This window comes from Nematolebias whitei, chromosome 3 (assembly GCF_014905685.2).
Source record: "Nematolebias whitei isolate Nwh7 chromosome 3, NemWhi1, whole genome shotgun sequence".
NCBI classification, from domain to species: Eukaryota; Metazoa; Chordata; class Actinopteri; order Cyprinodontiformes; family Rivulidae; genus Nematolebias; species Nematolebias whitei.
Genome location: NC_056500.1, coordinates 7776161 through 7790454, shown reverse-complemented (window position 1 = coordinate 7790454; position 14294 = coordinate 7776161). Strand labels below are relative to the sequence as shown.

General features: G+C 41.7%; 1 protein-coding gene across 1 annotated transcript in view; it reads left to right on the top strand.

The window, feature by feature from the left end:
• Positions 1-13532, top strand: part of bcar3 (BCAR3 adaptor protein, NSP family member) — a 35813-nt gene extending 22281 nt beyond the window's left edge. Inside the window, exons 3-15 of the mRNA XM_037697815.1 lie at positions 1356-1484; positions 3546-3671; positions 3798-3914; positions 4820-5055; positions 5767-5867; positions 5954-6088; positions 7568-7762; positions 9996-10600; positions 12162-12277; positions 12367-12538; positions 12659-12770; positions 12902-13105; positions 13185-13532. Of these exons, the coding sequence (XP_037553743.1) occupies positions 1356-1484; positions 3546-3671; positions 3798-3914; positions 4820-5055; positions 5767-5867; positions 5954-6088; positions 7568-7762; positions 9996-10600; positions 12162-12277; positions 12367-12538; positions 12659-12770; positions 12902-13105; positions 13185-13363 (2427 nt within the window). The 3' untranslated portion in view covers positions 13364-13532. The remainder of the gene's footprint in view (positions 1-1355; positions 1485-3545; positions 3672-3797; positions 3915-4819; positions 5056-5766; positions 5868-5953; positions 6089-7567; positions 7763-9995; positions 10601-12161; positions 12278-12366; positions 12539-12658; positions 12771-12901; positions 13106-13184) is intronic.
• The last annotated feature ends 762 nt before the right edge of the window (positions 13533-14294 follow it).

The window sequence follows — 14294 nt, the reverse complement described above, 5'->3', positions numbered from 1 at the left end:
TTTTTCGTTATTACAAAGTATGACACAAAACATTAAACGGCCCCCCTCCCCCCCCCCCCCCCGATCTAAAGGGTCTGAGTTTTAGTGCTCAAAGATTACAGATTGACAAACCTGCTCAGACCAGTGGTAGAGCGATTTAAACAAACTTTTCTAACCCTCTGTTAACGAAGGCTCACCACTAATTAACTGGTAGTTTCAGTTTTCATGTTAGGAATTACTTTAGTGACAAAGACAGTGAGTCGCTACGATTCTGTTTTCATCCATTGACAAAAAACAAACAAACAAAAAAACAATTTTGTCAAACTGTAAAACATATGCACTTGATGGAAATTAGATTCTAGTATAATCTTATTTTAGCAAGAAAGTGTTCTTCATAAAACATCTTTAGCTCTGAAATGTAATAAAAAATTTATTCAAATAAAAGTTTCACATGGAAAGTGTTTATTACAAAGTATGACACAAAACATTAAACGGTTTCCTTAACTATATCAAATGGTGACTTCTGACAGAGTTTACTCCGGTAGTTTTCCAGTTATTTTGATCTGCAGTTCTGAAATGCGGGTCGGTGCTCAACGTAAACAAACCAGAATCAGCTGAATCTGTCCAAAACCACGTGGACGATGGAGTCACATGACTGACATTAGGCCGGCTGTATGTAGTCTGTGTTGGTGAATGAATCTGGTCAGTAAATTTAAAGTCGGACCCATTTTCAGGCTGTTTTTGTAAGTAAACAAATGTTGACAATCGTCACAGATTTTGCTGTAAATTTTTCATTTAAAGACACGGTTGCCAAAATGTTATGTGGATTGTTTCGTACATTTGCAATTTTTTGTCTTCATATTGTTTTCAGTAAATATCTTATTAGTTTTCCAACTTTAAAAGCAAATCAGAACTGAGTGTGTTGGATGATTTCTCCAGGGCTCAGATCCTCGTTTGCACAAAATCCAGAGGTTTTCTTTTGTCTTTATTGACTTTAAGCAGCCTGACAACATTTTGCTGAGATTCACGGTCGGGTCAGAACTTCTATTTAAATCTATTTAAATGATTTTCCTCTGAACTGAAACTGAATGTTTTTACATCAGTTAAATCAGAAGAGTCTTTCTGAGGGTGTGTCTTGTGTGCAACTATAGTTATATACGAGAGAGTGACAAAACTGTGAGTTAAATAAAACTGATCCAAATACCAGAAACCACTGGTTTGTTTACTTGCTGTCAAAATAAACCTGAACTGATACAAAATGAGCAGAATGAGCACATTTTTAGCAAAAAAAAAGGCTTTTGTTTGCTTCAATATTTGATTTTTAATGATTTAGTTGTCAAGTGTTTCTCCTCCTAATCCGATCTGTTTGTTTTCAGTTCTCCAGAGATCAGTTCATCCTGGACTGCTCTTTAGAGAAGCTGCGCAGGGAGCTGGAGGAGGAGCTGAAGATGAACAGCGAGGAGCCGAGGAGCCACGCTTGGTACCACGGAGCCATTCCCAGACAGGTAAAACACACACACACACAAATCTGAGTCACAAGTCCCTCCCTTTAAAAGTGTCGTGAAAAACTTGTTGAACCAGATCACCTGCAGTGCAGCCCATGCAGAGATTACAGAGAGTCTAGATTGAGCAGCAGCCGAACTTCAGCTCGGTGCACAGAAAGCCCTCTCTCTGTGTGCTGATATACTGTTTGTGTTGGGCTGAGTGTGTGTCCTCTGAGAGCTGGTGCTGAGAAGTTATCGGTTTAATAAGCTGCTTCCTTTGGCTAAACTAAACTACCATTATACACTAAGCAAACACTCGCTTAATTAAAGCCTTCAGTTGTGTGTGCAGGCCTGCGTTTCTGTGGGAAAGAAGCAGAATGAAGGCCGTCATTGAAGCAAGACGGAACGAGAAGACAATTTTCAAATGTATACTTGTGCATTTATAGTAATTTATTTTTAAAGGAACAAGAACAAGTAAACTTACCAGAGTAACCCTAAATGCTATTTTTTAATCAAAATGTTTTTATTTTATGTGATTAGGCATCCAACATTTAAACATATGGGTTTTATGATTTTTCCCTGACGCCTTCTGGGGTGTAAGGGGGCCAAAATTAAAACCTTTTTTGAACTAAGGGCCGGTTTCAGAATCTACATTAACTAAAGTTAAGACACCCGTCATCTTTTCTGGGTGGCAGCTTCCTCAACAAGAATTTGACTGGTCTCATTTGACATGATCTGTTGCACCTTTGACATCATAATCAAAGATTACAGATTACAAGTGAAAAAACTATTTTATGTTGAACATATCATCTTGGTGTCCAGATAAGATGTCCACGGGGGCCACATTTGGCCCCCGGGCCTTGAGTTTGTCACATGTGCCTTACATGTTCTTGTTCATTTAACCTTTTTTGCAACATTTCAGGTTTTAATTTCTGCTCCCTCACTCTGTTTATTTAATGGTGTTTATGTTTTTAATACAAGCTGAAATCTAAAAACTGAGTTTTCCATTATTGTTGTACTGTATTAGTCCAGATTATACTGCAAAATCTAATCCCACACTCGTGCTGTCCATTGGGGAAAAAAACATAAATTTAATAATAATTTAAACATCGAGATTCAGGAGTGATTTTGAGATGGAGTTTTGCTCAGTACCATATTTTTTGGCCTATAAGTTGCATTTTTTTTGTGCATAATTTGCATGCCCTGCAACTTATACGCCCAAGAGACATATTGATGAATTTTTGCCATATTTCTAAACCAATTTTTGGCTGAGATATGACCGTTTTCATTCATTCTGACTGAAAATATTGAACACTACCATTTTCAGCCGCTAGATGGCACTCGAATGGTATGGCATGCCACTGTGTCATGTAGTAGGCAAAAGTGGCTCTTAATGACACAATCGACTTGCCATAGACTTCCACTTTCATCCAGCTCGCCTGGAGCAAAATCAGCTTCATTTAGCTGCACCACCCTGGCAAAATGCAGCTAATTTGACCATTGAAGTGCAAACAAATGATTGTTTTTATGTGTTTATCCTGTTAAATTTCGAAGCAACACACAGCAAGTTGCCCTCTGCGAGTTCATGTTTCCGCATATTGACTTTTGAAATGCAGCTGATTTCACCGTCAAAGTGCATTTATTAAGGAAAAGTTAAACTGAGACACACCTTTGCTATAATTTCGAGCAAACAAATAATTGTTTTTAAGTTTAATCTTGTTAAATTATTGTTAAATTCCTCCCGTGCACGCTCCCACGGCTTCCAATTGGCAGTCAATCGATTTTTGGCACAACACCAGCCCAAGTTTCCAGGTTGTCAGCGGTGACGCATAATAAATGCAACGTATTTAAGGATTTTTCCACTTTATTAGACATATTTGGACAGATGCAACTTATAGCGGTGTGACAAATTCGGCGGAATATACGGTGAATGTCTCACAGTAGTCGTCACTTGACTGAAGTGCTAAACCAGTCGGCTCTGAGAATCACCGTTATTAGATGTAATGAAGTGTTTGGAGTAGAAACAGCCTCCGTGTGACACCGTGTGCGTGTTCATGTGTATTTGTGTATCCTAACCTCCAGGCTGCAGAGAGCCTGGTGCAGCGTGACGGAGACTTCTTGGTCAGTGATTCAGTTTCCAGCCCAGGAAGTTTCGTTCTGACCTGCCAGTGGAGAAACGCTGCTCAGCACTTTAAAATCAACAAGAAGGTAAAATAAAAGTTATAAAATTTGTTCTCCACAGTTCAGTTTGTATTTATTTGGAGCATAATGCTGCGTCTTACACCTCCAGCTAACAACGAGACAAAACGTACATCTTTGTTTTGTCTTGTCCAGGTGGTGATGCTGAACGAGGCTTACTCTAGAGTTGAGTACCGACTCGACAGAGAAGGATTTGACAGCGTTCCTGCACTCATCAGATACTATGTTGGCAACAGAAAACCAGTCTCGCAGGTAGCTTTCAGGATTGTTTCGTTATCATACTTCCTGGCTTTTTTATTTTTAGTAATGCAATAGTGGTTTAGAAATCTGAATGTAATCTTAGTTGTTGTTGTTTTAGTCTGACTGCTTTTCTTGTCTTGAATACTTACCAGTAGTAGTATAATAATCAACTACTGTTTATCAGTTTAATATAAAAAATTAAAGTTTTTAGGTTTTAAAACTGCAGTTTTAAATAGACACGTTGCACTGATAGGCCAGCTGACCCCCACCTTCTCTTGTTGTTGGGAATTAAAGTGAGCAGGAACTGTTTTCCAGAATCCAGAGGCTACAGGGCTTTATTTTTAGGACCAGAGACTGCACATTGTGGAGCTTTAAGCCCCGCCCACTTCCTTGAAAAAAATCTAGTTATGTATACTTTTTTCTTTAAGAAAAAACTAATTACAGCTAAACTTAATAAGAAAATGAATATTTGAACAAGCAGGTAACAACTTTGTGAATTAACAAGACAACACCTGAAAACAAGATTTCAGGTATGCTTTAAATTTTTAACATGGGTCCCATTAATTTACATGAAGGGGCGGAGCTAAAACTTGTACTAGAACCAGCCAACAGGGAAGCTGGTCTCTAGTTGGCTTCAACTTCCAGGTTCCAGTTAGAGGTTTGATTATAATTTAGTCTTTGGTTTATGCCAGCTGAACTCACATGCAAATCCCTCTCCTCCCCTCTGAAGAATGTTAAGGTCTTTGTTGGCCTGGTCTACATACGAGATGCTTTGTCTCAAAAACTGGTGTGAAACTAGAATCAGAACTGCTTTCTGTTTTGGAAAGTTGACCCTCAGAAGAGAGGGGAGGGAGAGTGATTTGCATGTGAGTTAAGCTTACCTAAACAGAGCTTTTGTTTCTGCCTCTCCTCTGAAGGTGGTGGGCGCCATCATCTTCCAGCCGATCAACAGGACGATGCCGCTGCACTGCTTGGAGGAAAAATACGGGCTGTCGAGCAACCACAAAGAGGCGGGGCTCACAGAGCAGGAGAGGCGGGGCCAAAAACGCCTCAGCCTCAACATAAACAACGGGCACACGCACAACAACGCACACACCACGCAGAACGGCACGCACTGCCAGGATGGTGGATTGATCCGACACAACCAGCTCCGGTTTGTACAGCAGGAAGTCACACGAACACACAAAGTTCACAACAAACACACACATTCCTCCCTGGCTTCAATTAAGACAGCTTGTTGGTTTTAGACTACAACTCGCTAAATGTGTCAATCTGTTGCACTGGGTGAGCTCTGAGTTAAAGGCAGCGCATGCAACAATGGCTTTATCTCAGCCAGTTTTACAGATACTGAGCAAAGATTTGCCGTGGTAGTAGCTGAGAGTCATCCTCAACACATGGACGTCTCATATCACATGAGATCACATGTAGCATTATTTTCCAAAGTCTGACCAAAACAAACAAAACTCCATTATTCCTCAACATAAAATGATCTTGTGCTTAAACTCTGATATAACTGAATTGTAATTTTCTTTAATATAAATTACCCTCCCACATTTAAACTTTAAACCTGTGGCGTCGAGGTGTTAACATCCATCACTCCGACCCATAGCAGTTTATACAAAATGTTTCATGTGTATCTGAAGTCTTCTAGAAATAAATGTGCGAGAAGAAACACACGTGTCTTTGTTAAACAAGGATTAACCATAAAGACATAAAAACAGGAGCAGGATGTTCGGAGTCCATACTGGTGTCAGAAGAGTTAATGCACGAAGCAGATCAGAACAAAGACAAAACAGAAGAGATTAAAAAGATTTAAGACGGACATTTTTAATCTGGTTTCCCATTTTTATATTTTTGCTCTCAGGCTGAAGGATCGCTGCGGCAGCCAACCAGCAAGTCTGAACCAAGTCCAGGAGAAGCGACGTCCACTGAAGGCCCACCAATCAGAAAGCTTCTTACCTCTGGGTGAGAAACAAACCAACATCTCTGCACCGCCCTTCAAAATAAAAGACCATCAAAGCTCACTCATTCTTCACTGTTCGTTTTTTCAGGATCCAAGCCCCTGCCCCAGCAGCCCCCCGACCAGATCCTCCCAAGCCCCTGCCCCAAGTCTCCGGTGTTTCGGACCGGCAGTGAACCGGTGCTGAGCCCTTCGGTCCAACGCAGATTAGCAGAAACTCAAACAAGTAAGTAAAGATAACCATCTCAAGTCACGCACTGACCCGTTTATTAACTAACCCATCAGAAAACACAAAAACTACTGTAAACACAGCACGCGTCACTTTGACACTATATAGTTATGTAACCTAGAATAGTATCTTGTCAGAAAATAAAGATTTGCAGAGAAAAAAACTTGATAAAAAAAAAGTACTGTATTTTTCGCTGAACGTGTCGCACCGCTCTATAAGTCGCATCAATCCAAATATGTCTAATAAAGTGGAAAAATCCATAAATACGTCCCGTCGCCGTATACGTCGCATCTATTATGCGTCACCGCTGACAACCCGGAAATGTGGGCCGGCATTATGCCAAAAATCGATTGGCTGTCAAATGGCAGCCGTAGAGGTGTACACGGGAGGACTTTAACAAGATTAACAATTAAAAGCAATTATTTGTTTGCTTGAAATTATAGTAAATGTGTGTCTCAGTCTAACTTTTCCTTAATAAATGCACTTTGACGGTCAAATCAGCTGCATTTCAAACGTCGATAGGCGGAAACATGAATGTGCAGAGGGCAACTTGCTGTGCATTTCTTTGAAATTTAACAAGATAAACAGATAAAAACAATAATTTGTTTGCTCGACTTTATAGTAAAGGTGTCTCAGTTGAACTTTTACTTAATAAATGCACTTTAATGGTCAAATTAGCTGCATTTCACCGGGGCGGCGCAGCCAAATGAAGCTGATTTGATGGTTGCTCCAAGCGAGCTGGACGAAGGTGGAAGGCTATGGCAAGCCAATTGCGTCATTAATAGCCACTTTTACCTATTACCTACTCGAGTGTCATCTAGTGGCTGAAAATGGTAGTGTGTTCAATATTTTCAATCAGAAAGAACAAAAACGAGCATATCCCAGCCAAAAATTGGTTTATAATTATTGGACAAAAACATAAATATGTTGCTTTGACGTATAAGTCGCAGGGCATGCCAATTATGCAAAAAAAAAAACTGTGACTTATAGGGCAAAAAATACGGTATGTTAAATATAGAAAGTCAAAAAATGAAAACACACGTCATTCTTCCAGTTTCCTTCCAGTCCATGAGTTTAAATGAATGTAATAAAACAGCCCTGTTTCAGACTGCTGTCTGATCGTTTTCGAACTCATATAAATGAATGCAGTCAACTGAGTTTAATTAAAAGGCTAAAAATAAAGCGGTTAGGCTCTCAGAGGACAATAAAAGCTCCTGCGGGACTTTGACATTAATCTGTCACTATTACTGTAAGTACTTGCTCTTGCAATGGCTAGAATTTGCACAGGAAATTAACTCCTGTCCATCTGTGGCTGTTTGATTTATACTTTTCAATAGATTAAATAAGATACACAGTGTGTGTGTCCCTCCATACAACACACATGAAACTGTCCGCAGAACATCAAACGATCAAGTGTTGCAACACTCAGTGTTTTATTAGTTTATAGCTGATGCAAATAATAAACTGTGGTTTTAGGTCAGGCGATCCGAGGTTCAGACAGCCAGCTTTGCCCCAAACCACCTCCCAAACCCAGCAAAGTGGCCCTGGCTCGACTGCCCCGCTCCCCCGGCCTTCATCCCCTGATGCCCCCCTCCACCTCCACCTCCCTGGCTGCAGCTCCTCTGAGCTCTACATGTGTGGAAACTTCAGCTTCCTCTTGGAGGAGTGGAGGTATCTTTTAATGTTTTTTTTTCTCCAAAGGTTTCTAAACTAATCGTTCATCCTGCATTTCACAAAAATGGTAATTTCTCTATGTCCTGATGCTCAATAATCCAGGTAAATAAATCTAACGAGGTTGAGTCAGGTCCTCTGGAATCTGACTGAACTGAATCGTCTTTGTTGAAACGGTTCGTCTTTTATCCAAAAGACTTCTTCAGTATTAGAAGCTGCAACAAACTCAGTCTTATAAACAGCCCCGTCTCATAGTGGATCAACCAGTCTGCTGGTGACAGTCATAACCAGTTGTTCACATGCAAAAGGAGGAACATCAGCCTAACGATCATTAGCACTCTGATAGCCACTTGCTATTCACAGGGGGCTGAGTGATACTAGCAATAACAGCATTGTAAGAGGGGGACAGTTGAACATGGAGGCTCTGCCCCTGTTTAATGATGGATGGTTTCTTTTCACAAAGATGGCCTCCTTTACTCCTGTCTCAAACCATCGTTCCTCTCTATCAAGGATGTGAACATCTTCATCCCTGCACCTGTGACTGCTGGCTTAGAGATGAGTGTAGACCGCAGAGTCCTGGCCTGATGATGTTGATCTTCTGTGCTGGTCCATCCTTTTGGCCAGTGGTTGTTTAGTTTCCGGATGCAAGACTGATCACAGCCCTCCTGACACTGAACAGCATACACAATATTACTCTGTTTGTGCCGGGGGACTGGATCTTTGGGATGAACCAGTCTTGTGCTCCAGAGGATGATGGGAGTCAAACTGCAAATACTGGTCTGTGTGGGTGGGCTTATGGTACACCTCAGTTTGCAAATGTCCTCCATCAGAAACTGAGACCTCACAGTCCAAGAAAGCCAACCTGCCATCTTGTACATCTTCTCATGTGAACTTGATGTATTTATCCACAGAGCTGATGTGATCAGTAAAATGTTGGACTTCCTGAGGTTTAATTTTAACCCAGGTGTCGTCAACATACCTGAACCAATGACTTGGTGGTGTCCCTGAAAAGGACATCAAGGCTCTCTTTTCTACCTCCTCCATGTACAGGTTGGCAACAATAGGAGAAACTGGAGACCCCATAGCACACCCATGTTTCTGCCTATAATATTGCTCCCCATATGTGAAGTAGGTTGACTGCAGGCACAGTTTCAAGAGTTGACACAGTTGTTCTGTGGAAAGTGTGGTCCTGCTGCTCAGAGTGGTGTCTGATTTTAATCTTAAACTGACCACCTCTACTGCATCATCAACAGGAATGCACGTAAAGAGTGATGTGACATCAAAAGAGACCATTGTTTCATCAGTCTCCATGATGACATCCCTCACCTTATCCACAAAGTCCATGGTGTTCCGTATGTGGTGTTCTGAGCTGCCAACTAAAGGGATGAGTACAGACACCAGATATTTGGAAACATTGTAAGTGACAGAGTTAATCATGCAAACAATTGGTCTTAATGGTACACCTCGTTTGTGAACTTTGGGTAAACCATGCAGTTTAGGTGTTGTCTCTCCTGGGTACAGTCTGGAACAGAATATGGTCAATAGCCTTGTCCTGCTCCAAATGTTTCAGGTACTCAATCATCTTCTCCTTGTAACCACTTCCTGGATATCTTTCCAGCGGCTCATAAGTGGTTAAGTCACTAAGTGTCATAACTTTCTCATGATAAGTCTTTTTGGTTTAAAATCACTGTGCACCTTCCTTTGTCTGCTGGGAGGATGACGACGTTCTTGTCCTTGCTGAGAGTGATGAGTGCGTCCCTCTCCTCTCTGCTGATGTTGGAAGGTGGTGGTTTGCCATTGCTGAGGCAGGCTGAAACTTTGTTCCCAAGTTGTTCTGCTTCAAACTCTGATATTTTGTTGCTGCGGATGGCTTCCATCCAGAGGACTTCACTCAATCTAGTTAGATGTAATTTCTCTAGTTATTTTTGGAGACTGTTATCCAGGTGGAACACCTGATTGTATTCAAGTCTTTAATGTTCAGCTGTTGGTTTGATGAACAGTTGAATAATCTGGAGCTGGTACCATTGGCAGTGAAGCAGCCCCACAGCATGATGCTACCACCAGCATGTTTGACAGCTGGTTCTGTTCGGTTTTGCTTAATTTCTTAATGTTAGTCTCATCATTTTTATTTCTATAAACTATAGATCCACTATGTTTGTTGGAATTATACCATTTACAAGAGTTCTAAAATTGTTTACTCTGGGCTCAATAAGATGTGATTATTGTCCCACAGCATCCACAGGACCACCTGTTCCAGTGAAGTCCCAGAAGTTGAAATGTTTGCTCACCCCTGCAGACCCCCACAGCTCTCGTGGTCCTGCAGTTTCACCCCCTGAAGGTGTTCAGTGTCCTGATTCTGAGACAATAACGGAACAGAAAAATCTGCGGCCGAGCCCTGCAGACATGCTACTAAAGTGGCAGAACATCACAAGAGAACACGACCCTGAACGCCACCCACCGATCTGTGGCTACGTGGAGAGACTGAAGGAGGGGGAGAGAGGGACGGGAGATGGCAGGGAGCAGACGGTGAATGGACAGAGACCACTCGACAGGAGCTCCTACCATCACGCCATCGCTGCCTTAGAAAACACCAGTGAGGAAGAGGAGGAGGACAATGGGAGGGAGGAGGAGCATAATCTGAGGGAAAAGGAGAAGTTTGTTTTTCAGCGACCAGTTGTAGAGACAGAGTCTGTCTTCAGACCGGCTGACTTTGGATCCCGACTTCTGCCGCCTGAAAACAAACCGCTGGAGATGGTGGTTCTGAAGAGGGCAAAGGAGCTGCTGCTCAGCCATGACCCTCAGAGCATCGCACAACACCTGCTGATGGCCGACTGTCAGGTACATGAACACAGTTCTATTCAGTTTATTTATATAGCGCCAAATCACAACAAAGTTGTCTCAGGGCACTTTACAAGAACATTCACATACCTAGAAAAGCCACTTAGTAAAGTTCTCTATCTAAGGAAGCCAGCAGACTCGTTGAATCTTCACTTTGTTGCAGTCTCCCATCCTGAGCAAGCATAGTGGCAACAGTGGAAAGGAAAACTCCCTTTTAAAAGGAAGAAACCTCCAGCAGAACCAGGCTCAGGTTTATCTCAGTCCCATCTCTGTTGAACCATGTATCTCTACAACTATAAGCAGTGATGACTTCATGAGATTCTTTATAAATAAAATTATTTCTATTAGAGAGAAATTTCAAACCATCCTTCCTACTATTACCCCTGGTTCCCCATCAGATGATGCAGCTTTAGAGATATTACTGGAACCTGATTTGTATTTGGACTGTTTTTGTCCTGTTGCGCTCTCTGAATTTTCAAAAATAATAGCTTCATCCAAACCATCCACGTCTGCTAGATCCCATCCCAACCAGACTGTTTAAAGAGGTATTTCCCCGAACCGATGTCCACATTTTGGATCTACTTAATTAGTTTTTAATGAATAGTTACGTACCACAGTGCTTTAAGGTTGCTGTAATTAAACCTTTACTTAAGAAGTCTGACCTTGATTCAGAAATCCTAGCCAATTATAGACCTTTTAATCTAATCTAACTTTCATCTCAAAAATTCTAGAGAAATAGTTGCAGGTCCGTTGTGCGAACATCAACAAAGAAATAATCTGAAGAGTTTCAGTCAGGGTTTAGAGCTCATCATAGCACAGAAACAGCACTAGTAAAAGTCACTAATGATATTCTCATGGCCTCAGACAAGAGATTTGCGTCTATCCTGTTAGACCTCAATGCTACATTTGATACAGTTGATCACAATATTTTACTACAGAGGCTTGAATATGATATCGGGATTACAGAAACAGCTCTAAAATGGTTTAAATCATATTTATCTGATAGATTCCAGTTTGTAAATATAAATAATGAATCTTCTTCATACACCACAGTTAATCACAGAGTTCCTCAGGGCTCACTGCTTGGACCAATACTCTTTACTTTATATATGCTTCCATTAGGTAAAGTTATTAAACAGCATGGGCTAAATTTCATTGTTATGCTGATGATAGTTATATTTGTCCATGAAACCCAATGAATCCAATCAGCTACTTAGACTACAAGCATGTCTTAAAGACATAAAAACCTGGATGACCCTTAATTTTCTCCTGTTGAACACAGACAAGACTGAGGTTTTGGTTTTTGGACCTGAGCCTTTTGGGAATAAATTTTTCAGTCTTTCGTCCTCCTTGGATGGCATTAATCTGGCTCCAGCTCTAATGTTAAAAATTTTGGTTATTTTTTTATCAGAACACAGAGACATATCTGCTGCACTTCAGGGAGCTTTCATTTCAAAAAGGCTTACTCAACAACTAAAACATACTGGCTCAAACACTGGGTGATAACATGCAACAGAAAACTGTTTTAACAGCCACCTGTTAAACTTTTATTGCTCGTCAGGTTGCAAGGATCCTCGGTGTGACCCCGCAGATGAAAGGTCAGATGGGCGTGTCTTCGGGTTTGGAGCTGGTGACGCTGCCACACGGCCGACAGCTGAGGCTGGACCTGATGGAGAGGTAAACATCACATTCAGTCACAGTCCAACCAGACAAATCGAAGACAGATGAGGTCGGTCACATACTTTTCCCCACCCTTTGTCTTCCAGACACCACACCATGGCCATCAGCATCGCTGTGGATATTCTGGGATGCACGGGCAGCGTTGTGGAGCGCGCGTCCACTTTGAACCGCATCATCCTTGTTGCAAAGGAGCTGAAGGACTCGCTGGGCAATCTGTTTGGTTTTACGGCCCTCATGAAGGCTCTGGATCTGCAGCAGGTAACACAAACACAACTCACACACGACTAGGATGTAAAAAAACAACAACAAAAAAAACAGGTAATTTCACCCGGCATGGTTTGGTTCAACGTTTGGAGTTGGTGTTTGCTGATTCTCCAGATCACCCGCTTGGAGGAAACTTGGACGGCTTTACGAAGGAACTTCACCCAAACTGCAATCAACTACGAGAAAACACTGAAGCCTTTCTACAAGAATCTGTATGAAGCTGAAGGTACCAGGAATTTAAAAAAATCTACAGAGAAATGCCAAATCACAACTTGAGCGAAGACAAAAATACAAAAACAACAAAAACACCACGTGTGTGCTGCTTTTTGTAACACGTCTTATCTGACTGTCCTGCAGCTTCCTCTCCTCCGGTGGTCTGCGTCCCACTCCTGGTACCTCTCCTCACCTTGATGGAGCGTTCGTCAATCACACCTGAGGGGGCAGAGCTCTGGGAGACCAACGATCAGGGCTGTGACATCATGCTGCGCCACCTGGAGGCGGCGCGCCACGTTGCCAACGACGCACAGAGCTACACGGCCAACGCACAGACGATCTTAGAGGGTAAAAACAGAAACCTAAATGTTCTCAGGTGTTTCTTCTTCTTCCTGCGTCATCAAACACCTGTGTGTTTTGTCCTTAGGGTTTCAGTGTGATGAAGATCTGCTCGAGATTTTTAAGACGGACTTCCAGCTGCGGCTGCTATGGGGAAGTCGTGGAGCTTCGGTGAACCAGTCAGATCGCTACAGTAAATTCAACCTCATCTTGACCGCGTTGTCAAGGAAACTGGAGCCCCTGCCCACCACACAAACCCTAATCTGATCTCACAGACTTTTAACCAACATGATGTTTCGGATTTCCTGCAGACACTGAACACATCTGCTGGACTCAGTTCTGACTCGTCGTCAAACCAGCAGGAGGCCAAACATTTGTTTCAAATGGAGTTGAAGTTTAGAGTCCAGAGTCACGTCAGTTTTAGTTTTGTAGTCCAGAATTACGCGTCGTCTTTAGCACACAAGCTTTTTACAGGCTGTACAGCAAAAATTGAACATTTTAATTGCATAACGAGGAAAACACAACCTCGGACATTTAACAAAGACAAAATAACCCTAACAGCTGCGCACATGCACCTGAAAGACAAACCCTCAGAAACACCTGAACAATTTAATTTACTGTGCAGAAAGTTAATATCTACCTCACTTCCAGATAATCACACCAACATATGGGCGAATAGAGGAGGTACGGTCATGATTGAATTTATTACTTGCACCATTTAACGTGGTGATATTACATATCTGAACTAATTAACTCAGTCTAAAGGTTTATTATTAGGAGATTGATGATGAGGTACCATATTTTCTGCCGTACACTTCGCACCGCCATATAAGTCGGATCAGTCCAAATATGTCTAATAAAGTGGAAAAATCCATAAATATGTCAATTTGCCATATATGTTGCATCTATTATGCGTCACCGTTGACAACCCGGAAACGTGGGCCGGTGTTGTGCCAAAAATCAATTGGCTGCCAAATGTCAGCCGCAGGAGCATGCATGGGAGGATTTAAACAAGAATTTAACGAGATTAACACTTAAAAACAATTGTTTGCTCAAAAGGATAGGAAAGGTGCGTCTCAGTTTAACTTTTCCTTAATAAATGCACTTTGAAGGTCAAATCAGCTGCATTTTCAAAAGCCGATACGTGGAAACAGGAATGGCTCGCTGTGCATTTCTTTGAAATTTAACAAGATAACCA